This window comes from Gekko japonicus, unplaced genomic scaffold (genome assembly GCF_001447785.1).
Source record: "Gekko japonicus isolate JY-2015 unplaced genomic scaffold, Gekko_japonicus_V1.1 scaffold1486, whole genome shotgun sequence".
NCBI lineage: Eukaryota > Metazoa > Chordata > Lepidosauria > Squamata > Gekkonidae > Gekko > Gekko japonicus.
In genome coordinates, this window is record NW_015174320.1 from 287,870 (window position 1) to 313,126 (window position 25,257).

At 46.8% G+C, this 25,257-nt stretch overlaps 1 protein-coding gene across 1 annotated transcript in view; it reads left to right on the plus strand.

The window, feature by feature from the left end:
- Nucleotides 1-25,257, plus strand: part of JPH2 (junctophilin 2) — a 118,178-nt gene that overhangs the window by 13,512 nt on the left and 79,409 nt on the right. The window contains 1 exon segment of the mRNA XM_015424228.1: nt 6,854-7,637. Within this exon segment, the coding sequence (XP_015279714.1) occupies nt 6,854-7,637 (784 nt within the window).

Sequence of the window (25,257 nt, forward strand, 5' to 3'; positions counted from 1 at the left end):
GAAAGAGAAAATAGAGTGTGGAGGAATACAGTGGGAAAATAAGATGCCTCCCTTGAGTACTTGTGTTTTCTCCACCTGTATAGTCAGAAGCATGGATATTTGTAGATCTTTCTGATTGCTAATCATGTGGATGCAACATGAAGGGTTGTTTCATCCACATGTTCTTGTTTTTGCAATGTAATGAGAACTTCTGGAGATCTGGAATTCATGCCAGGATGTGCTGAATAATCCTGGGTGGCCTGAACATATGTGGGTATTAATGCAACCCTTTGCTGAGTGTTCTAGCAGAATAGATGATAGAAAGCAGCTTCTTGTGACCATTAATAGGTATGAGCAAAGAGCTACATGAACTAACTTCTCCACGATTTTTTTCTTTAAAATACCACGGACAAGCATGATGTTATGTCATTTGTAGAGACAAGCCACTTCAGCATGCCCCGGGGCCAGAGGGATGATGTTGATCCTGGACCAGTAAAAGTGTCTGTGTGGCACATGACCCTCTTAAGTAGGGATGCCAGCCTCCAGGTGGGACCTGGGGATCCCCCGGAATTACGGCTCATCTCCAGACTATAGAGATCAGTTCCCCTGGAGGAAATTGATGTTTTGGAGGGTGGACCCTGTAATATTGTACCCCTCTGAGGTCCCTGTCCTCCCCAGGCTCCTCCTTGGATCTAGCAACCCAACCCTCCCATCCCCTGCCGGTGGCCAAGGGCGAACTGGCAACCCTACCCCTTAACGTTTTTTTTTATTTAGTAAATGTGTATGTCACCTGTCCAGAAACTTGATTGAGGCAGCTTATGAAATCAAAAACAAAAACACCATTAAAAACTGTAAAAATTATCAGTGATAAGCAATAAAACATCAACCCTTGAGGGTATCCTCTGTAGCTATTTGTGAGGAAAGTTTTTTTCCCTTCCATGCATGCTCCTTCTGGGGATTGGTTTAAAAGTTAAAGCACTATTAAAAGCTAGTGGGAATTAAAATATAAGGAGTTGGTTTAGTCCAATGTTCCATTTAGCTCAGCCTGGCCTACCAGCTGCTCTCCTGGATCAAGGCAAAGGTCTTCCTCAGATGTGAGGCCTGAGAGCCTCCATTTGAAGAGGCTGAGGATTACGCCTGGGGCCTACTACATACAAAGCTTGTCTTCTGCCACAGAGCGGTGGCCTTTCCCAGTACACCCAGACTCCACCCAGAGCTATGTCACCGAAGATGACCATTCTGTTCTCTGGACGGCTTCCTGTGTCCGCTGGCCCTTGAACATCCCTAAGGATTATTGTGCTTCACTAACAGGATAGAAGTCATTGGCTGGCTACTGAGGAGGAAGGCTATAAAAATACCCCACGTACAACTGGCAGTTTGCCTATGAGAAAGTGAATCCTTAGGGGAGTGAATGCTTTTATGTTGGTAATAAATATTTGTATTTCTCTAGCATAGTTTATCCCAGGATACCCTTGCGGAATGGAGATTAGGGCGGGGGCGGGGGAGTTGGTGGCTTGCTAATTTGAGGATAGGATTTCGTAGTACTGAGTGATGGATAGAAGCAATTTTTGCTACTTTGGTAGTTTGCCAGTTACTGAGGTAACCGTATCAACAGAAGGAAGGCGGTGAAGCAGGGTAGAAAACACTGTTGTGAGGGAAATTGATGTTCTGAGGTAATTGATGGAAAGGAACCAGGTTCCATCTGGGGAAGGACTGGCCACAGCAAGGAGGCTTTTGTCATATTTCACATCTTTCTGCATTGGGAAAACACAATCGTCTTTCTCTCCAGCTACCCCCCTCAAAGAAAACCCATCACTCTTCTTCTCCTCGTGATCCAAGTAGGAAGGATCTCAGTGAAGTTTGGTCGCTCAGCATTTCTGTTGGCGGAGATCCAGGGATATGATTCCATTTTTACAGGTGCAGAAACAGATGAGAGGGAAGAAATTACATGATTTGCAGACCCTGCAAATTCTCCCTTGTGCTATATCCATTCCCAATAAGAGCTGAAGAACTGGAATATGCAGTGTGTGGGGGGACAGAAGGCCAACTGTGCTGCTTTCAAGAAGGAGCTCTATGTGCATTCCAGAGCAGGGAAGACGTAGTTCAATCCCTGCCTTATAAAGGCTTGGTTGATTTCCCTTCTGCTGTCTCAAAAGCAGTGAAGTAAAATTACAAGATGCTTTTTGTATTTATCTGTACAATAAATCTCTCCATAAAATTTGAAGATGTCTCTGAGCTGAGCTGGCTGTTAAGATGAACCAGGCAAGGAAGCTTTTCAGAGTGCTTATAGGAGACTTAAAAAAAAAAAAAAAAAGCCCTTTCAGATTCACTGTTATTGCAGATTTTACCGTTGAGATGAAACGAAGAAAGCCTCTGAGCAAAGTTCTGAGAAGCTCCTTGCACTGCACAGCTATCAAATCATTTTTAATTGCAAGAGAGAGAATAAGAAAAAGCTCACAACATGGCAAACACAGAAGAGGAAGAGGGGTTATTGCAGATTTTACCGTTGAGATGAAACGAAGAAAGCCTCTGAGCAAAGTTCTGAGAAGCTCCTTGCACTGCACAGCTATCAAATCATTTTAATTGCAAGAGAGAGAATAAGAAAAAGCTTACAGCATGGCAAACACAGAAGAGGAAGAGGGGTTGCTGATTCTGGGTTGGGAATTTCATGGAGCCTAGGGAGGGTGAAGTTTGGAAAGGGGAGAGACCATACCGAGGTATAATGCCATAGAGTCCACCCTCTAAAGCAACCATTTTCTCCAGGGGAAGTGATCTCTGTCACCTGGAGATCAGTTATAATTCCAGGACACCTCCAGGCCCCACCTGGAGGTTGGAAAGCCTCGGAAGAGGAAAGGGGGCTCCTGTCCTTAGTCACCTCATGCAATATTTATCAAGGAATTGTGTAGTGGTTAAGTGCACGGACTCTAATCTGGGAGAACTGGGTTTGATTCCCCACTCCTCCACTCGCAGCTGCTAGATGACCTTCGGCAAGCCATAGTTCTGGCAGAGGTGTTCTTGAAAAGAGCAGTTTCTGTCAGAGCGCTCTCTCAGCCCCACCTACCTCACAGGGTGTCTGTTGTGGGGAGGGGAAGGGAAAGGAGTTTGTAAGCCGCTTTGAGACTCCGCGTGAAAGGTGGGGTATAAATCCAATCTCCTCTTCTTCTTCTACTCCGTGGAAGCACATTTATCACAATTTGCAACCAAATACACTGGGGGGAGCATTGAATTTTTCCAGCCACAAAATTGGAGTGCTAAAAAAATAAGAGATGCTTGTAAAAGTAGTGTAACACTCAGTGAAGATGAATGGCTCAGTGAAGATGAATGGCTTGTGCTCTGTGAAACAACTGTACATTCATTACTCATTCATGGGAAAAGTTTGTGTAGAAAGTCTCTTTATTTAAAAGCTTCTATGCTATTTTAAAAGCCAGCATGGTATAGTGGTTAAACTAGAGTCTGGAGACCCTGGTTCTAATCTGCATCCTGCCATGGAAGCTAGCGTGCTGTCCTTAGGCCAGTCACATACTCTCAGCCTACCCTACCTCAGAGGGTTGTTGTTATGAGGATTAAATAGAGATGAGGAGAATAATGTCTCTCTGTATGTATGTGCTATTATGCTGACCACTGATACCTTTGCTATCTCGTGCTGTGGGGGCTGAAATAATTGGCTATAAATCTCAAAATAAAGTGAGCTATATTTTATTTCAATCTCCCTGTATAAAAGTAACCTGAATGAGTCTTGCTCACTGATAGTGACACTAATTTTACACAAAGAGTGCTTTTATCACAAACCATGATAATGCCTTGTGAAGGCCTGTTCACTGTTGTAAAGTAAACAACTAATGAGTTGTTTATGAAACAAATTTTAGGGCTGAGCTAGAAGTTCGTAACTGAATTTTTTTCTAGCATGAAATCTGGCTTTTCAGAAGGGAGGTGGTGAAAGGTTTCATGACCCCTCCCCAATATTTCATTGCTTTGTCCCTTTGATCATGATTTGCACCACTGCTGCGTACTATTTCTTTTCCTTTTTCCTTTAACAAGAAAAGCAAGATTTCATGCTAGAAGTATTGCTCTTGCTATTATTTTTCTCCTGATGCTGTCCTGTAGCTAGAAAGCCATATGTAGCATCACAATGAGGCTAAAATAGAGTGGGACCAATGCTTCCTCCCCTCAGTTTGGTCTTTTTTGCTAGAGAAAGCAGAAAGAATTTGGTCCTGTTTTCAGTAAGTGCCGTTAGCTACCAGTAAGTGAGGTGAGTCTTATGGGTCTTCTTTGCACTTCTCCCCCCCCCCCCCGTCAGTAAAAAGGGAAGGTTTAAGCATGGAAGTAAAATTAGATGAGGTGAAAAATTCTGGTTCAACTTTAATATGTTCTTCTTTGAACTGGATGGTTCAGGTCTACTATAATAAATGTCCAGAGGCTAGAGCAGGGGTCCCCAATCTTTTGAGCCCAAAGGCACATTTGAAATTCTGACACAGGGGGTTGGCTGCAACCACAAAATGGCTGCCACAAGAAGCGGAGCTAGGGATGCTAGTCTCCAGGTGGGACCTGGGAATCCCCCTGAATTTCACCTAATCTCCAAACTAGAGTCATCAGTCAGTTCCCCTAGAGAAAATATCCGCTTTGGAGGGTGAACTCTGTGACATTGTACCCCACTGAGGTCTCTGTCCTACCTAGACTCCGTCCTCAAATCTCCAGGAGTTTCCCAGGCTGGATCTTGCAACCCTACTCCCCCATCCCCCGCTGATGGCCAGGGGGATCTGGCAGCCCTGGGCAGATCCGACTGCAAAATGGTTTCTGAAGGAGGCAGAGCCAACCACAAAATGTCAGGGAGTGAGGTTATACATAATTCTAATAGTAGATCAAGATTTCAGACAGAAGCTCTGTTTAACAGAGTGGGTTTTAAAACAAACATATGGTTTTAAAGGTGTGTGGGTTTTTTTGGCATACACATAGCTTACCTTCATTCACATAGTGAAGATTTTTAAAAATTTGCTCAGCCAATCAGAAGCCCTGCTGATCAAAAGCCCCACTGGCCACTCCCACTTTCTTAAAACACTTGGGCCCTTTCTGCACTGACAGCTTGCTCTGAAGAATCCAAGGAGTCAAGTCTTAAGGGTTGACTTCACAGTTGCACACATTCCCTCTGCACTGTTTCTCCCCCCCCCGTTTATTTATTTGTGTATTCCATATGCATCCTAGACAAAAACACCCACCACAGAGCTTGAACCAACAACCCTTCTATGATGAGTACAACATTTAACTCACTGAGCTAACTGGCTGCTTACTCTAAGATGAAGAGAAAGGCAAACAGCTTTCAAAACTTTTAATTGCAGGCCCAACCCCTCCCTCCCTCCCTGATTCTGCAAAAAGAAAGGGAGGAGAGGGGAAAATCCAGGCCCACACATGCAAGACTGACACATTTGGGATCAGGGAATCCCCTAGTCCTTTATATTTACTGATTCCTTCTTATGCCCTCTCTGGCTTTTTAAAAGTTTGCCTTAGTGGGAGGACACATCCTCTTTTGCCTTTGGAGAAGGAGGGAAAGAAAACAGATTGGGGACAGAGTGTCAACCTAAAGAGAGAGAGGCAGAAATGGGGGAGGGCAGTGGGCAGCACTTAAATATCCACAGAAACAATTCTACTTTAGAAAGGATTAGCGATTCGAAAGCAGATGAGAACAAAGCATCACAGCAAAAGGAGTTTTGATACTGCGGGGCAACAGTGTGCTGGAAGCAGTCTGAATACAGATTCCTGTAAAACAAATGCAGAGACAAGAAAAAGCCCTGACACACAAACTGGAAGCGAAAGTGAGAGGGAGTGCAGAATGGAAGATAGGATGCACTCAGAAACTGAGGCAAAATACAGGTGCAGAAATGGCCTTGGTGGGCACCAGGAAAAGTGTAAGCAAGCACCATAGCACTCATGGGCACCATGTTGGGGACTCTTGGGCTAGAGGATCCTCGGAGTAATTTTTCCTAAATGCAATGTTTGTGACAGCTGAAACTGGAAAACAGATGGAGTATAGATTAATTAGTTGAAAGCCTACAGTTGTTAATGTATTTGCTGTCTGAATACCGTGCTTTCATATGCATTATCAGATAAGTGTGGTTGATTAACTGAGTCCCCGTTCCTGTTTCTAGGCACTTACCAAGGCCAGTTCACCAATGGTATGCGCCATGGCTATGGTGTCCGACAGAGCGTCCCTTATGGCATGGCAGCTGTCGTCCGCAACCCTCTAAGGACCTCCCTTACTTCCCTCCGCAGCGAGCACAGCAATGGCACCCTGCTGCAACACGATTCCCCCTCGGCTAACCTGGAGAACGTTCCCATGACACCTACGATCACACGGGGTGGTTTTGCTCTCAGCTTGTATGCAGATGCGGATGCTGGAAAGCTGAAGAAGGGAGGGCTCTTCAGACGGAGCTCCCTCTTTGGGAAGTTGAAGAAATCGGATTCCAAGACTTCCCTGGCCAGCCAAAGGAGCCGTCTCAGTTTTCTGAAGAGTACAAGAAAAAGCCCTGACACACAAACTGGAAGCGGAAGTGAGAGGGAGTGCAGAATGGAAGATAGGATGCACTCAGAAACTGAGGCAAAATACAGGTGCAGAAATGGCCTTGGTGGGCACCAGGAAAAGCGTAAGCAAGCACCATAGCACTCATGGGCACCATGTTGGGGACTCCTGGGCTAGAGGATCCTTGGAGTAATTTTTCTAAATACAATGTTTGTGACAGCTGAAACTGGAAAATAGATGGAGTATAGATTAATTAATTGAAAGCCTACAGTTGTTAATGTATTTGCTCTCTGAATACTGTGTTTTCATATCCATTATCAGATAAGTGTGGCTGATTAACTGAGTCCTCGTTCCTGTTTCTAGGCACTTACCAAGGCCAGTTCACCAATGGTATGCGCCATGGCTATGGTGTCCGACAGAGCGTCCCTTATGGCATGGCAGCTGTCGTCCGCAACCCTCTAAGGACCTCCCTTACTTCCCTCCGCAGCGAGCACAGCAATGGCACCCTGCTGCAACACGATTCCCCCTCGGCTAACCTGGAGAACGTTCCCATGACACCTACGATCACACGGGGTGGTTTTGCTCTCAGCTTGTATGCAGATGCGGATGCTGGAAAGCTGAAGAAGGGAGGGCTCTTCAGACGGAGCTCCCTCTTTGGGAAGTTGAAGAAATCGGATTCCAAGACTTCCCTGGCCAGCCAAAGGAGCCGTCTCAGTTTTCTGAAGAGTGAGAGTGGGATAAGTTCCGCCGGTAGCGATGGCACCTCCACGGCTAGTTTGGGAGAAGGAGCAGAGGCAGAGGACTTCCCACCTTTTGATGCTGATATCGATGCCACCACTACGGAGTCATACATGGGCGAGTGGAAGAATGACAAGCGCTCTGGGTTTGGTGTGAGTGAGAGGTCAAGTGGCCTGAAGTATGAGGGAGAATGGCTGGATAATGTACGGCATGGATACGGCTGCACCACGTTGCCTGATGGTAAGAAGGAAGAAGGGAAGTACCGAATGAACGTTCTAATCAAAGGCATGAAGAAGCGGGTGATACCTCTGAAAAGTGCCAAGATAAGGCAGAAAGTGGACCGGAACATAGAAGGAGCTCAGAGGGCAGCAGCCATTGCCAGACAGAAATCTGAGATTGCAGCTTCCAGGTAAGAGCTCGGAGCCTGCAGTTGCCTGCATTGAGGCAGGGCTGAAGTTATCCAAAGTTTCATTTTAAATTATGAATCGGTATTTGTAACTGATGATCAAATTCTAGAAGCGTACGGACATATATCAAAGTCTTTGATGCATTTCAAAATCTGTGTTAGATCACAATTTGGGATATACAAAAATTCCTAGAAATTGAATAATGTACCAGTTTGTGTGAAGGATAAAATTATTCACCCACAGGATGATTCCTGTAGGCAAATGTCCTTACATCCTTCTGTGTTCTAACATGCCCTCAAGACTGAGTGATGGATTGATGTAGAACTGCTGGAGGATAATGAAGAATTCTTATGATTGATATGCTGTGCTCCATTATTAATGTGACAGAGCACAGTTTCAAGAAGTGGTTAAGTGGCCATGGGTTTGGGAAGGTTAATATTGGGCAATGTATAACACTGTCTTGTACTGTTGGACCATTGTCCCAGGATTGTCGCCTCTGGTTAAGAAAAGCTTTGTGAGGCCTTAAACTGAAGTTTCACCTGAGAAACTTTGAACCTGGGGCTTTATAAGGGCAAAGTATGCCCTCTACCTGTGAATTATGGCTCTTTCCATCTTTCTTATAATTGTTGTTGTTCAGTTGCACAGTCGAGTCCGACTCTTTGCGACCCCATGGACCAGATCACGCCAGGCCCTCCTGTCTTCCGTCGTGCTCCGGAGTTTGCTTAATTTCATGTTCGTTGCTTCGATAACACTGTCTATCTCATCGTTTGCTGTCCCCTTCTTCTTTGACCTTCAATCTTTCCCAGCATCAGGGTCTTCTCCAGTGAGTGCTCCCTTCTCATTTGGTGGCCAAAGTATTTGAGCTTCAGCTTCAGTGTCTGGCCTTCCAGGGAACAGTCAGGGTTGATTTCTTTTAGGATTGACTGATGTGATCTCCTTGCAGTCCAGGGGACTCTCAAGAGTCTTCTCCAGCACCATAATTCAAAAGAATCTATTCTTCGTTGCTCAGCGTTCCTTATAGTCCAGCTCTCGCAGCCATACATGACTACTGGGAATACCATTGCTTTGACCATACAGACTTTTGTTGGCAGGGTGATGTCTCTACTTTTTATTATGCTGTCAAGGTTTGCCATCGCTTTCCTCCCAAGGAGCAGGCGTCTTTTAATTTCATGGCTGCAGTCACCATCTGCAGTGATCTTGGATCCCAGAAACACGAAGTCTGTCACGTGAAGTCTGTATATTCTTATAATAGAGATATCATTAAAGTCATACTATCTGTAAGGAGATATAAAACTAGTGAGTAGATTGTAATATAAATTGTCATAAACTGGGATAATGTGTAAGATTTTACTAGGCGTGTCAGACAGAACAAAACATGCTCCTGCTATGATTGCCTTCTGAAATGTAGCTGATACAGGGCTGGATCTGACTAGCTTTTCCAGTGTAAAAATGGAGAGGGGTGTCCTGTTTGAACACCCAGAAAAACTGCTGGAAATCATGAACGAAAGCCATGGAGGCTGTAGTAAGTAGAATAATTAAGTGAGACTGAGTGAAAAAGCTGGCTGGATCCAACCCATAAGGTTAAAAAGCTGAAACATTTCTGTTCAAGCTAAATCAGATAATAAATTGTTTGGCCAGGATGAGATTAGCATATGAAACGTCTATTTTGTTCTGTTAACTTTGGAAAAAGAGAATATGCCTGGCAAAGCAGCTCCAAGCAAGCCATCACCAAGGCTGCCAATCTCCCTCCTCTCATGGAGGCTATATGACTTCAACAGCTGCACCACAGGCAGAATTTCATTATGTGCGTCTTTTCTTCTCTTGAGATATAGTGATGGACGGAAATGTGCCTGATGGAATTCTGATGTTTGTGCAGCCATTGATGACACAGCATAAGAAGAAAGGGACCTTAAAGACTTACAAAATTGTACAGAACAAAGTGTACAATTCAAGTTTAGTCAGTGAAAATACAGCGTAGTGTTAATAACTTAATACCTGTCTTGTGTGTTATTCTTCTGCAGGTATGTCTGAGACAGATAGAAGCATGTTTTCATTATTGGGTTGGATTCAGCAAGCTTTTTCATTAGCAGAGAAGAAGAGATTGGATTTATATCCCACCCTTCACTACCCAAAGGTGTCTCAGAGCGGCTTACAAACTCCTTTCCCCTCCCCACAACAGACACCCTGTGAGGAAGGTGGGGCTGAGAGAGCTCTGAGAGACACTGCTCTTTTTCAAGGACAGCTCTTATCAGAACTACGGCTTGCCCAAGGTCATTCAGCCAGCTGCAAGTGGAGGAGTGGGGAATCAAACCTGGTTCTCCCAGATTAGAGTTCGCGCACTTAACCACTACACCAAACAGATGAAAAAAGAAAGAAAAGAAACCTAACAGAACAGCTTGCATTCTTTATTAGTGGAAGGGAGCAAGACTCCAGTAGCACCTTAATGAATAACAAAATTTGTGACAGGGCATGAGCTTTCATGAGTCACTGCTCACTTCTTCAGATACAGCTAAAATGTGAGTCCATCTGTTTTTATATTTTGGAGAGTGAACTGATTTCAGATGCCAAATGACAATAGCAGGCATTAGTAGGGTATGAGCTCTCATAAGTCACTGCTCATATCTTCAGAGTTATGTCCATTTATTCTTTGCATCCTCCTGGACTGAATCCTCCTGGAGCAAATTGAGACCTGGGTTTCCTGTCTTATTACTAATGCAGGTATCTCCATGCCTACTCCCCCTCAGCACATCACACCTAATCCAATCCATCTTGCTATTGCCATTCAGCATCTGAAATCGTTTTTATAAAGTTTATATCTCCAGTGCCTCATGTTACATTTTATGGCACACATGGCCCGGCCCAACATAGTGACATTTATGTCAAATCCGGCCCTTGTAACAAATGAGTTCGACACCTCTGGGTTAGAGTGTTGGACTAGGACCTGGGATATCCGGGTTCAGATTCCCACTCTGCCATGGAAGCTTGCAGGGTGACCTTGAGCCAGGCACACATTCTCAGCCTAACTGACCTCACAGGGTTAGTTTGAGGATAAAATTAAGGAGAAGAGAATGGTGTAAGCTGCTTTGAGATATCGTATAACTAAGTAATAAATTAATACATGAAGCTTTGGGTTGTAACCTGTAACTCCACTCAGCTAACTGTGAAACAGTAGAATCTCTTGCACTGGAGGAAGGTGCTGCCACTGGGTCCGCAAAGTGGTAGGATACAACCCAGTGAAAACGCATTATTAATTAAAAATACTCTATACCTCATCCATGTATCTGAGACAATTGGAATCTATACAATTTATGGGGACAGAATCTGTAAGAAATGTCAGTTTGTGCATCATAGTACATTTCTCCAATTTAACAAATTAATTTCAGCAAACTTTCTCCTCTGTTTCTGAGCAGTCATTGGAAATGAATCTATTAGGGCTGTCATAATCTGCATGATTAGACAGTGAAAATATGTTAAAAGGCCTTAGCATTGGATGTTATATTTATGAGTTTAAAAATAAACATTTCCCTTAATCCAGAATACATGGAGCATAAATTCTGGGGTAGATCTTCTATTGTATGGGCACCATAAACCTTATGACAGCTTCCCTCCAAATATTGTGTGAGGCCATCATTTGAAATCACAGTGACAAGAATGCCTTCCTGAAGGGGTTGGTTGTGTACTTTTAGAAGTAATTCTCAGTGTGGTGTAGAGGTTAAGAGCAGCAGACCCTAATCTGGAGAACCAGGTTTGATCCCCCCACTCCTCCTCCACATGAAGCCAGCTGGGTGACCTTGGGCCAGCCACAGTTCTCTCAGAGCTCTCTCAGCCCCACCTCCCTCACAGGGTGTCTGTTGTGGGGAGAGGAAGGGAAGATGATTGTAAGCCACTCGGAGACTCCTTCGGGTAGTAAAGAGCGGGGGTATAAAACCAACTCTCCTCCTCCTCCTCCAGGGACAGTTTTTAAAAAGGAACAAAAAAGTCTGAAAGGGTTGGTAGAAGTGGCCGCCCCAGTGGTCTGGGCTTCCCCAGCCACATAATCTCTGTTTTAGATGGTTTTAGCTTCAACCAACTCTCACCTAGCCATTCCACCACTGCCCCACATGCCAACTGTGGGAGCACCTTTCCTGTGCATACTCTCAGGACAGTGGGGAATCATATCACTCCCTTTAGTGAAGCTCCGAACTGCTTGTGGTGATCTTGAAACCTTCATCACAGAAGCAGCCAAATGATAGCTTCGGGCGCCCTGATCTGCATACCGTATACAAGGTAATTAAAATGTTGCACTTGCTTAATTACTTGTCTGATCCAAGTGCAACAAATTCTGTCTCGATACAATTTACGTTACGGGTGTTCTTTAAAATAGATTACCCCATCACCTTTCAGTAAACATCTCGTTCCAACTTCTTGCAGTAAATCTGTTGGTTTTCAAGGTGCTGCAAGACTCCGGCTCTGGTTTTCTTTTTTCTGTTGCAACAGATTTATTACAGCTACTGCTCTGGAATTAATCTGTAGTTTCCAAGGCAGACAAAAGAAAATACTGCTTAAGGCAGCATCTAATTAACTTATGGAACTCACTGCAACAAGACAAGGAGATAGCCATTTAAACTAGTGAACTTTCTTAAATGGCAAGTGCACTGGTCCCATCCCCCAGCTATACATGATCATTAGAACATGGGTGTGCCATTTACCTGTGTCAGCTTTCTCTCCTTGTTTGCCATTCAAAAGCAGCTTTGCCAGTTCTGATTTTGGAGAATGTTTCCATGATACAAATCCAGTCTTTTCACTCTGGGTCATTTATTTTTTTAAAAAGCAAGAACAATTTTCAGGAACAAATTTCACAATATTGTAGTGTTTGATGCAAATACTAAGATATATTTGAACTTGGGGAAAGGGCTCCAGATCTGAAACGGGGCAAGGATTTTGGAACTACCGCAAATGATTAAAGAAAAAAATTAGTAGTTTTTGCAGTCCTTCCAACTGCTGGCAAATGTTATCACTGTATCCCTGAGCTTTTCTGATATATGTATTTATATTCTTCTGAATTACAGTCTTTTGAATGAAGTCCCCACTCCCTTTCAATTGATGTTTCCTTATCTTGAATAATTTACTGCAATGAAATCAGACACATTTGGGCTCGGAGACAGAATCTGGCTGTGCTTTCAGACCAACAGCCTCAATTACATACAGAGACTGATATTCTTTGGGAAGACATATTTACAATACTTAAGGCTGTCTGGTCCACTCTTTATCAGCACATCATTCCTGAAAATGCCAATGGCATAGATGTGTCTGGATTAATTTTGTTTGTGTAGAACATCCCAGCTACTATAATATTCTACAACTGTTTTTAAAAAATGGTTTTATTACAAAGCCACTTGAACATCTTTATTATTTGGTTGAGTTTAAATTTTTGTTGTTGTTCAGTCGCACAGTCAAGTCCGACTCTTTGCGACCCCATGGACCACATCACGCCAGGCCCTCCTGTCTTCCGCCATCCTCTGAAGTTGGCTCAATTTCATGTTCGTTGCATCTATGACACTGTCTAACCATCTCATCCTTTGCCGTCCCCATCTTCTTTGACCTTCAATCTTTCCCAGCATCAGGGTCTTCTCCAGTGAGTGCTCCCTTCTCATTTGGTGGCCAAAGTATTTGAGCTTCAGTTTCATTATCTGGCCTTCCAGGGAACAGTCAGGGTTGATTTCTTTTAGGATTGACTGATTTGATCTTCCTGCAGTCCAAGGGACTCTCAAGTGTCTTCTCCAGCACCATAGTTCAAAAGAATCTATTCTTCGGCGCTCGGCCTTCCTTATAGTCCAACTCTCGCAGCCATACATGACTACTGGGAATACCATTGCTTTGACCATGCGGACTTTTGTTGGCAGGGTGATGTCTCTACTTTTTATTATGCTGTCAAGGTTCGCCATCGCTTTCCTCCCAAGGAGCAGGCGTCTTTTAATTTCATGGCTGCAGTCACAGTCTGCGGTGATCTGGGATCCCAGGAACGTGAAGTCTGTCACTACTGCAAATTATATAGTCAATCTGATTTCGGTGTTGCCCATCTGGTGATGTCCATGTGTAGAGTCGCCTCTTAGGTTGTTGGAAAAGGGTGTTCGCTATGACCAGTGTGTTCTCTTGACAAAACTCTGTTAACCTTTGCCCTGCTTCATTTTGCTTTCCAAGGCCAAACTTGTCTGTTATTCCAGTTACCTTTTGACTTCCTACTTTAGCATTCCAGTCCCCTATGATGATGAGGACATCATTTTTTGGTGTTAGTCCTAGGAGGTGTTGTAGGTCTTCATAGAACCGGTCCACTTCAGCCTCTTCTGCATCAGTGGTTGGGGCATACACTTGAATTACTGTGATGTTGAATGGTTTGCCTTGGAATCGGACAGAAATCATTCTGTCATTTTTGAGATTGTATCCCAGTACTGCCTTTTGCACTCTCTTGTTGACTATAAAGGCCACACCATTTTTTCTACGAGATTCCTGGCCACAGTAGTAGATATAATGGTCTTCTGAGTTAAATTCGCCCATTCCTGTCCACTTTAGTTCACTGATTCCTAAGATATCGATGTTCAGTCTTGCCGTCTCATTTTTGACCACGTCAAGTTTACCTTGATTCATAGATCTTACATTCCAGATTCCTATGCAGTATTGTTCTTTGCAACATTGGACTTTCCTTTCACCATCAGACACATCCACAACTGAGCGTCCTTTCGGCTTTGACCCAGCCGCTTCACTCTTTCTGAGGTTACTTGTACTTGCCCTCTGCTCTTCCTCAGTAGCATATTGGACACCTTCCGACCTGAGGGGCTCATCTTCCGGCGTCATATCTTTTAGCCTTTTGATACTGTCCATGTGGTTTTCTTGGCAAAAATACTGGAGTGGGTTGACATTACCTTCTCCAGTGGTTTAAATACAGGTGTTTAATTATTTTCCCCTCAATTTGGTCACAGCCTCTGGGATTACACTCAGAACATTTCTTCCTAGTTATCCATTCCTGGCTTTTGCTAGGAAACTGTAGCTTCTTAATATATAGCCAGGAAATCTCTATTTTCTACAGTCCCCTCTTAGCACCAGTTGCAATGGCTCTTTTTCCAGTTGTTACAGTTGTGGTGCTTCGGCTGCCCATTGTGGGAGAGTGCACTATATATGTATAAGGCGCTCTGAGACTCCGAGTGAAGGGTGGAGTATAAATCCAATCTCCTCCTCCTCCTCCTCCCCTTGTTGCCTTATTTACACAAAACGACAATGTTCTTATTGAGAGGATTGCATACGGTGTGCTGTCCCCACACATGAGGTAGGAGCACCAATAAAGTACTGACTGAAAAGAAGAGAAGAAGAGGAAGAGAAGAGATTGGATTTATACCCCGCCCTTCACTACCCAAAGGAGTCTCAGAGCGGCTTACAGACTCCTTTCCCTTCCCCTCCCCACAACAGCAACCCTGTGAGGTAGGTGGGGCTGAGAGAGCTCTGACAGAAACTGCTCTTTTTCAAGAACAGCTGTGCCAGAATTATGGCTTGCCCAAGGTCATCCAGCAGGTGCAAGTGGAGGAGTGGGTTCTCCCAGATTAGAGTCCGCACACTTAACCACTACACTAAACTGACTCACTGAAAAGGCTACTATCCCCAAATAAAGTTGCTTTATACCGAATCAGACCATTGGTTCATGTGGTTCAGTAATGTCTGTTTTGACAGGCAGTAGCTCTCCAGGGTTTCAAGCCGAGAAAGGCCTTCCCTGGACGTGCCTTCCTTCCTGATACTCTTTAAGTGGAGATGCTGAGGACTGAGCCAGGGAATCTTCTGTGTACATGGTATTCACTCTCCCACAGAGCCATAGCCTACCCCACAGTGTTGCTTCTAGGAAGGTATAACCTAAATCATCCTGTGAATAAGTTTTCAAAGTTTACAGAATCTGGAGGACAAAAATCAGTGACAAACATGGAAATGAATGGGTGCTATGCAAGAGCCCTCCCATGTCCATGTGCTTCTTCCATTCATTTTGATGGGTCTTGTGCAAGAAAGCTTTCTAATGGCTTGTACTCTTTACTAAGCTGATAGACTGCTCAGTGCTGGTTGTGGTTCATTTGTCTCAGCAAAGATGTTAATTGGAGACTGGCAGATGTCTGAGGTAATAGACCTTGTCATAAAAGACTTGGGGTAATTTTACACCCGTGCTTTTGTATCAACAGAACAAGCTAATATTCATGTGGGGGCATAAATAAGGAATTAGTGTGAGTATGAATGGCCTCTTTTTATGGCAGTGTTTGTTCTTGGCTGTGGCTTCCCAAGTATGAAATAAATATGTCTTTCATTGTTGCCAGTGGCAGACTTGCATTTAAATTGCCGTTTTGCTTAGTAAAGTACACAAAAAGAGGGAACCGGGCATCTATCTCTATTTTTTTTGAAAGAAGAAAACACTGATTTGTTTAATGTGCATATGCCATTCACAACTGATGTGATGTATGTATTTAGTACTTTGGTATTTTTGCCCATGTATAGGAAGTGGCTGTATAAGCATTAATATATAAGTGGTAACTGGCACTAGGCCTGGCAATAATGTTGACAACAAAGTTCTCAGCATGTTCAGTCGAAACCCATTTATGAAGCCACATAGCGCTTTCAGCGCAATAACTTAATCAACTCCCAATTTGCAGAGCAAAGCTCAGAAGTTCGTCTTCTAAAGAGGCTCATTGAAACTGCCCAGACTATCAGAATGTAATCAACAGCACGTAAGGAGACTGAGCCTCAAACTCTGAGAGCAAATGTGGCGTAGTGGTTAGCGTGTTTGACTAGGGTCTGGGAGACCCAGGTTTGAATCCCCACTCTGCCATGGAAGTTTGCTGGGTGATCTTGGGCCAGTCACACACGTTCAGCCTAACCTACCTCACAGGGTTGTCCTGAGGATAAAACGGAGGAGAGGAGAATGATGTTTTGGTTCCCTGGTGGGGTATAAATGGTGCAAATAACTAAATGAACAAACCTGGAGTTGTCCCAGTCACCTGTAAAGCATGTAGCTTTGACCTATTTTAGAAAGCAATGCTTTTTTTTACATGTGCAGATAGCTGAACCATCTGTGTTCACAGCTCGGCAAGATGATACACATGACACAAGACAGACTTGCAGTCATATGTAACAGTGTAGAACTAAAGTTCCCTGGCACTTCAGGGCCTCATTCAGCTCAAGAGCACAGCGCAGAAGGAGGAGGTATTCCCTCCCATGCTGTTTTCCTGAGCTGAAATGGCTTGGTGTGTGTGCTTTTTCGCTTGCTGTGAGGCAAAGCTAGGGATGCCAGCTCTTGGTTGGAAAATACCTGGAGATTTTTTGGGTGGATCCTGGGGAGGGGAGGGTTTGGGGAGGGGAGGGGCCTCAGCAGGGTATAACGCCATAGAGTTCACTTTCCAAAGCAGCTGTTTTCTCCAGGGGAACTGATCCTGGTCATCTGGAGATCGATTCTAATAGTGGGAGACCTCCAGATGCCACCTAGAAGTTGGCAACCCTAGGCAGAGCTGAGCATCTTTCTGTCCGTTATGTCTTTCTTCTAAAGACCACAACTGCAATTTGGCCACTGCAATTTAGAGAGCACAAGATGCAGTTCTCATTGATTATTCAGGGTAGGGCGATTCTGACACAATAGTATTTTAAGCCCGAATTGTTGTCCCGGATCGACATCTCTGCCCCACCCTTACCCCAGGGGACTTCAAACCCCACTGAAGGTGTGCTGCACCAACAAGCCCTGAAACTGGGGAAGTTTTCTGTCAGGTTGCAGCAGGGAATGGCCTTGACAGACTCTACTCATGAGGAGTCAGCCAGCCTGAAGGAGCCCAGCTGGCTTTCAGTGGCATGCTCGGCAGACAGCTCTGGACTCATACCCTACCCCGGAGGAGGAGGAGGAAGAAGAAGAGACAAAGAGATTGGATTTATACCCCGCCCTTCACTCGGAGTCTCAGAGCGGCTTACAAACTCCTTTCCTTTCCCTTTCCCACAACAAACACCCTGTGAGGTAGATGGGGTTGGGAGAGCTCTTTCGAGAACTGCTCTTTCAAGAACAGCTCTGACAGAACTATGGCTTGCCCAAGGTCATCCAGCAGCTGCAAGTGGAGGAGTGGGGAATCAAACCTGGTTCTCCCAGATTAGAGTCCATGCACTTAACCACTACACCAAACTGACAATGGTCTTGTTTTTATCCCGCCTATCTTCCAAGGAGCTGTGTTCATAGTTCTCTCCTGTATCTCACAACGGTCCTGAAAGATAAATTCAGGTGAGAGTATGTATCAGGTCCCAGGTTGCCCACTGACCTTCATGGTGGAGTGAAGGCTTGAACCTAGGTCTCCTAGTCTTAGCCAGAGCATGCCACTGGGATGTATTAAAGCACGTGCAGAATAACAAAGGTTGCTGGCTGTCTTTTGCCTTTTCTTTCACAGCGTGTTCAAAAACTCACAATGCAAAGCACAGCAAGACCATAAATAAAGGCATCTGAGTTGCTGAACTGCTTCATGAGCACTGGCCAGTTTATAAAAGGCTCTTTTTATTATACACTATTTACTCGAAACCAGAGGGGGAGACTTTGTGGTGGTTTACATCAGGGATTGGAATGCTCTCCCCGGGGACGGCATCCCTCCCCTAGTGCTGCTTGGTGATAATTTCCTATTAAGGAAACTTCGGAGTAAAGGAAAATAGCCTTCTGGAGCCCTTTTCCTCTTCTTGGGATATTGCACAGCTGCCTGGAGATCTTTTATCCTCTGCACTAGTTAAATGGGCCCTTGTTCATATATCTTATGTTGATTAGGTCCGGAATCAGTGACCTAAGGCGTCTTCCCCCACTAATGCAGCCAAATACTCCCTTTAGTTTAAGGATTTATCAACTATCTTTCAAAAACAAATGAAGCGAAGGAACAGACTTCCCAGTGAATTGTATGATAAAGCAGTAAGTACAGTTAAGTGGAATTGTAAAACCCAGCCCCCTTCCCCAAATCATTAGTTGAAGGGTGTATAAGCAGAGGATAAGAACAGCTCACCAGCCCCAAAGCTTGGTTTTCCCCTTGCTTCCTAAAATCCGAAACTGATTCAGGCCAGTTTTAATGAAATTCCAGATAGGAGGCTCGACAGTGGATAAGGCTCTAGCTAACATTCTCATCAAATAGGGCTGCCAACACCCCAGTGTAGGGTTGCCAGCCCCTGGGTCCCAGCGTGGGTTACCCTGCTTTTGCGGCTTTAATCGTAGAGGTTTGCCAAAGTGCGACATCGCCGACACAATGACGTCACTTCCGGGTGATGTCATCATGGGGACGTCGTGTGCAAGGCCCCGCCCTCAAATCCCCCCTGCTGCGACAGCGAAGGGACCAGGCAACCCTATCCCAGTGGCACTCCTGTTATTACAATTGATCCCCAGATGACCAAGATAGATCCCCTGGAGAAAATGGCTGCTTCAGAAGGTGGACTTGATGGCATTATACCCTGCTGAGTTCCCTCCCCTTCTCAAACCCCGCCTTCCCCCAGGCTCTAACCCCCAAATGTCCAGGTATTTCTCAACCTAGAGCTGGCAACTCTATTCATTAATGTTAACATGCTGGAAAAAATATTCTTCCCATCTGGTTAGGTCCTTAGCTTGTCCCTCATCAATTTCCCCTGCGTGAATAGTAGCAGTAGTGGAGGAGGAGGAGGAGATTGGATTTATACCCCGCCCTTCACTCAGAGTCTCAGAGCGGCTTACAAACTCCGTTCCCTTCCTCTCCCCTGTGAGGCAGGTGGGGCTGAGAGAGCTCTGACAAACTGCTCTTGAGAGAACAGCTCTGAGAGAACTATGGCTTGTCCAAGGTCATCCAGCAGCTGCATGTGGAGGAGTGGGGAATCAAACCCGGTTCTCCCAGATTAGAGTCTGCGCACTTAACCACGACACCAAATTCTGGTTCCTGCGGGGGTGGCGGCAGCTGTTCCACAGGTCCCGGAGTTGCGGGCGTCGGCTCAACTATTGGCGCCTTCCTGTGGATTGGTGGGTTTGTGTAGGTGCTCACCTCGGGGTTGTTGGGCTCGGGCCCCATAAGCCGCGGAGGTTGTTCCTCTGCTACCTGGAGCTGTTGCCTCCTCAGTTGGTCGATGTGTTTCCGGAGGAGTTGGCCGTCCTCTGTAGACACTTTGTAAGACAGGGGCCCGGTCACTCTGACCACTCGTCCTGCCAGCCATGGGGGTCCCTGCCCAAAGTTCCTAATGTAGACGGGGTCTTCTGGAAAGAATCCCCTGGGGGCGACCCATTGTTCTGTCATCCTCCTGGATTCAGGTGCCCGGTCCGGGTGTAGTCGGTCCAGCAGGATGGTGGGGTGATGACCCATCAAGAGTTCTGTGAGGCATTGGCTGCTGACGGGGTTGGGTGTCGTCCGCTGTGTCAGGAGGAAGTGAGCGAGGTGAAACTCCCAGTCTCCGGCTGTGATCTGGCTGAGGGCTTTTTTCGTGGTGCGCACCATTTGCTCCACTTGCCCATTGGACGCGGGGTGTAAGGGCGCCAACTTGACATGATGGATAAGGTTCCTCTGTAGGCAGTCCTGGAATACAGGTTCCTCTGTAGGCAGTCCTGGAATTCCGCTGATGTAAACGCTGCCCTGTTGTCGGAGACGATGGTATCCATCAGACCATACATTGCAAAGATGCGGCGCAGCGCCCGGATGACGACCTTTGTTGAAGTGGTGGTGACTGGGCTGACCTCCAACCATTTGGAGTTGGAGTCCACCGTGACCAAGAAAATCAGTCCCTGGAATGGCCCGGCAAAGTCTATGTGGAGCCGGGACCACGGCTTCCAGGTGGACTCCCACGACTGGGTGGAGGCGCTCGGTGGATTCGGGCAGACTGTCTGGCACCCTCGCACCCAGGAATCAATCTCTGCATCAATCCCCAGCCCCCACACATAGCTCCGGGCCAGAGCCTTCATACGGACAATCCCTGGGTGGGCCTCGTGGACAGCATTGAGGACTTGGTGCCACAGGGCGCTGGGGACAACCACCCTCTCCCCCCACAGGAGACATCCCTTAAGAGCTGACAGCTCATCCCAGCAGGTGGTGAGGCCACCCCCTCACCACCCAGCCCAAGACCCGGGACACAATAGGGTCACGGGCCGAGCAGCGAACAATGTCGGTGGCCTGCAGGGGCAGTTCTAGGAGGCTCTTGAGCAAAAGGACCCCAGGGGCGGGAGCGGGGATCGGCATCTGTGGATGGAAGGGGTAGGTGGCTGAGGGCGTCTGCATGCCCCATAGCCTTGCCCAGGTGATGCACCAGGCAGTAATTGTAACCCGCCAGGAAGAGGGACCAGCGGAGGACTGAGCGACAGCACCTTGTGGGGTCTGTTTGTCCACAGCAAAGAGGCCGAGGAGCGGCTTATGGTCTGTCACAATCGTGAAAGGGTGTCCATACACAAAGTTGTGGAACCCCTGAACGCCGCCAACTCCCATGGGCTCCAGGCCCACGGCACAGACTTGTCCAGTAGTCTGTGCAGGGGCTTGGCTACCGCTGCCTTGTGGGGCAGAAAAGTGTGGTAAAAGTTTATTAGCCCTAGAAACGCCCGAAACTCTGCCTTTGTTTTGGGCATGGGGGCCTCCACGATGGCCTTTACTTTGTATCTCGCAGGATGGAGGCCGGAGGCGTCGACCCGGAACTCCAAGAAATCAGCCTCCAGGACCCCGAAGAGGCATTTCTCCCTCTTGACCTTGAGGCCTGCTGAGTCGAAGCGGTGGAGGACGGCGCGTAGATGGGAGGCGAATTCATCTGGGTTGGCTGCAGCGATGAGGACATCATCGAAGAATGGCGTCATTCCAGGGATCCCTTTCAACAGAGAGTCCATAAGCTGTTGGAATATCCCGGCGGCGACACTGACCCCAAACTGCAACCTCTTCACTTTGAACGCCCCCCAGTGTGTTACTATGGTCTGGGTGGCGGCTGTGGCCTCATCAACGGGCAGTTGCTGGTATGCTTGCGCAAGATCCAGCTTACTGAAGATCTTGGCCCCAGCTAAGGATGCTAAGATGTGACTCACGACTGGGACTGGGTAAGAGTGGTTGTGAAGGGCCTTATTTAAAGTACACTTACAGTCCACACAGATGCGGACATTGCTGTTGGGCTTCACGGGGGTAACAATAGGAGTCTCCCACAGCGTGTGCAAGATGGGCTCAAGGACCCCTTGCACCACCAAGCAGTCAAGATCCACGTCAATTTTTGGCCGCAACGCAAGCGGGGCGCTGTGGAACTGCATGCAGATGGGGGCAACCATGGGGCCAAGCTGAAGCGAAACCGGGGAGCCCTTATAACAACCCAGAGCCCCTAAAAACCCAATAAATATATTGTACAAAAAATCCAACAACAACAACCCAGAGCCCCATCAAAGACCACGGGGAATTCCCCGCAAACCTCGGCAAAATCCCTCGGCGCACATTGCACAACCCCCCCCAACCATGATGCCCAGCGGTGCAAACCAGGCCCTCCCCAAGAGGCTAACCAAATTCCCCTCAACCACAATCAAGTCCAATGAGCCCAGAAATCCCCTGTATTTCACCCTGAATTTCCCCACACCCCGAATTGGAACCGGGTTCCGTTGGAAGTCCACAAGGTTCAAAGGAGAGGAACACAGGCGGGGCCCCCCATTCAGACAGAGTTTGTTAAGCATCTCCACCGATATGATGGACACCGCTGACCCAGAGTCAAGTTCCATTAAGCAGGGGGACCCCTCGATCAGTACTTGGACCTGAATCTTCAGGGCTGCGGATGCATTAGGGAGGCGTAGTGCCTGGAACGAGGGTTGGGTAGTCAGGTAGAGGTTGTCTGTTTCCGTGGTCGCCTTGTAGTGTGCTGAGGTCTGGCGGCGCAGTTGTGGCTGTGGTGGCAGGTTCCGATGGCTCTTGGACCGGCATATGTGGGCGAGGTGTCCCTGTTTCCAGTACGTGTGGAAGATTGCATTGCAGAACCGGCACGACTTGCGCTTGTGTGCCTCTCCACAGCTGGCACACGTGGCACGCGCTGTGGGGTTCGCGGCTCCCGGCGGCTTCCTGCAGATGGAGGAGCGGATGAGATGGACGTTGTCCTCATCCGAATTCTCTGGCGCTGGGTCGGGGAGCATCAAGTGGGACGCTGCTGGGGGACGGTCGTGGTGGGAGGCCTTGTAAGCAATGGCGAGTTGTAGAGCATCCTTGATTTTGAGGTTGGTGGTGCCGATCAGTTTGTGGCGGAGTTTTACATCTCTGGTTCCCCAGAGGAACTGGGTCAAGATGTTCTTCTCCACCTTGGTGAAACCGCACTCCATTGTGTGTTGGCGCAGGGTGGCTATGAAGGCGCCGACTGTCTCGCCGGGCTTCTGGTTGCGCCCCCTGGAACGCAATCCTCTTGGCCATCATCGTTGGCTTGGGCATGAAATACCTTGTTAAGGCTTCAACAATCTCCTCGTATGGGCATTCGAGAATAGCCTTAGGGGCCAGGAGGCTTTTTGCAAGCCGAATGGTGGCTATTCCACACAAACTGAGGAGGAGGGCCCGTCTCTTGCCAACATCTGTTACCTCATAGTAAGCTAGGTAGCAGGTCAACTGGTCTGTCCACGAATCCCAGAAGAAAAGATTGGATTTATACCCCACCCATCACTACCCGAAGGAGTCTCAGAGCAGCTTACAAACTCCTTTCCCTTCCCCTCCCCACAACAGACACCCTGTGAAGTAGGTGGGGCTGACAGAGCTCTGACAGAAACGGCTCTTTTTCAAGAACACCTCTGACAGAACTATGGCTCGCCCAAGGTCATCCAGCAGGTGCAAGTCAAGGAGTGGGGAATCAAACCCGGTTCTCCCAGATTAGAGTCCACGCACTTAACCACGACACCAAACTGGCTCCTCGGAATGGCATAGAACTCGGCATAGAACTTGGAATGTGCGGGGTCGAAGACTTCGAGGTGTCCCAGAGCCAATGCCATGACTCTAGCGCAGTGCAGGGAGCGGTGTCTGGGAGAGCCGGGTGCGGTGCTGCTTGGGAGCGGTGCGGGGCATGGTGGCTTCCTCTGGATCGGTGCTTGATGCTGCGCTGGATGGAGAGCCAGGCCCACTCATCAGGATCCCACCTTCGTCGCCACGGTAAAATACTGGTTCGCCGCATGGAGACGACGACTACGACATGTGTTCAGACACATTTATTGTACTTCACACACAAGACAAGAGAAACCGGCCCTGCTAGGGCCAACTATATATACACATCACCCCGCACATTCAGAGTCAGGTAAGAAAGTGTTATCTCAGGCCCTGTCCAAATGGATTGTCAGGAACATTAAGGAGTGTTGTGATAGGGCGAGATTGTCATGCCTGTTGAACATTCATGCCCATTCCACTAGGGCAGTGGCTTCTTCTGCAGCTTTCCTGGGTGGAGTGCCTTTGACGGAAATCTGCAGAGCTGCCACCTGGTCATCGCCAGACACACTTGTACGTCACTATGTTTTGGATCTGCAGGCAAGACGTGAGGCTCAAGTGGGCAAGGCGGTTCTTCATTCACTGTTCAAGTGACGGGAGCATTGAAGGTAAGGAGGTGCTGCTGCTCAGGAGCACATGGTCCCTGGGCAGGAACAAGCTTCTGACTCGGTGCACAGCACCTCCTGGAGGCTTTTAGCTGTAAAGACCTATCGGATGGCAGGCCTGCTCATGCGCAGTCCCCATGTGTGCCTGCACAGAAGACACTTGATGAACAATAGTTACAGGTAAGTGCAACTTCCTAATAAACCAGTAGCAATCCATAAAATAACATTGAATCAGCACTTTAGAGTGGCATTTCACACTGGTCCTTAATCTTTTTGGGAATAATTGCACCATATCATCTTTTTCCTCCCTTGGAAACCTCCAAGGATGAAAGTGGTACTGTTTCCCTTGGCTGTTGGTTTTGTTGCTGAATTGATTTGGGAATCCTCATTTCTTGCTCTTTAAGCTACATCTAGTTTTTGTTGTTGGACTTACTGCATTTTGTCATTTGTCAAAAGCTCAAAACAAGTTGTATACACAAGGAGCTGGATCCCAAAGATCTCCTGTGCTAATCTTGCCCCTTTCTACACTCTCCTTTTAATCCATGTTCACCATCAGGGGCAGATTAACCATTAAGTGGACTAAGCTCGTGCTTAGGGCACCAGGGCCAAAGGGGGCACCACAAAGTTGGGGAAAGGGTGAAAAGCTTAGTTTGTACAGTATATTGTGTTATCATATGAATAACTTTTTGTATTGCTGCAACCTGCAACCTGCATTGTATATCTGGTCAGACAGGTCAACAACTAAAATGGACTGGGTCCGTGTGGAAAGGAGGGGGGCACCAAGATTGGTCAGTGCTTAGGGCACCAGTGAGCCTTAATCCGCCCCTGTCCACCATGATGTCCTTCAAGCAATTCTGCACTAAAATCGAATTCTTATTTATTATTTATTTATTTATTTATTTATTTATTTATTTATTTATTCGATTTATACCCCGCCCTCCCCGCAAGGCCTCAAACCTTTTTAATCCAGGGTTTCCCCACATTCTGCGCTAAAATCAAGTTCAACTTTCTTTTTATTCTGGGTCCCCCCCCCCTGCATTACATTTCCTCCCTTCAGTGGTCAGCCCGGTTTCAGCCTGCTGTGCCCTGGGTTATTT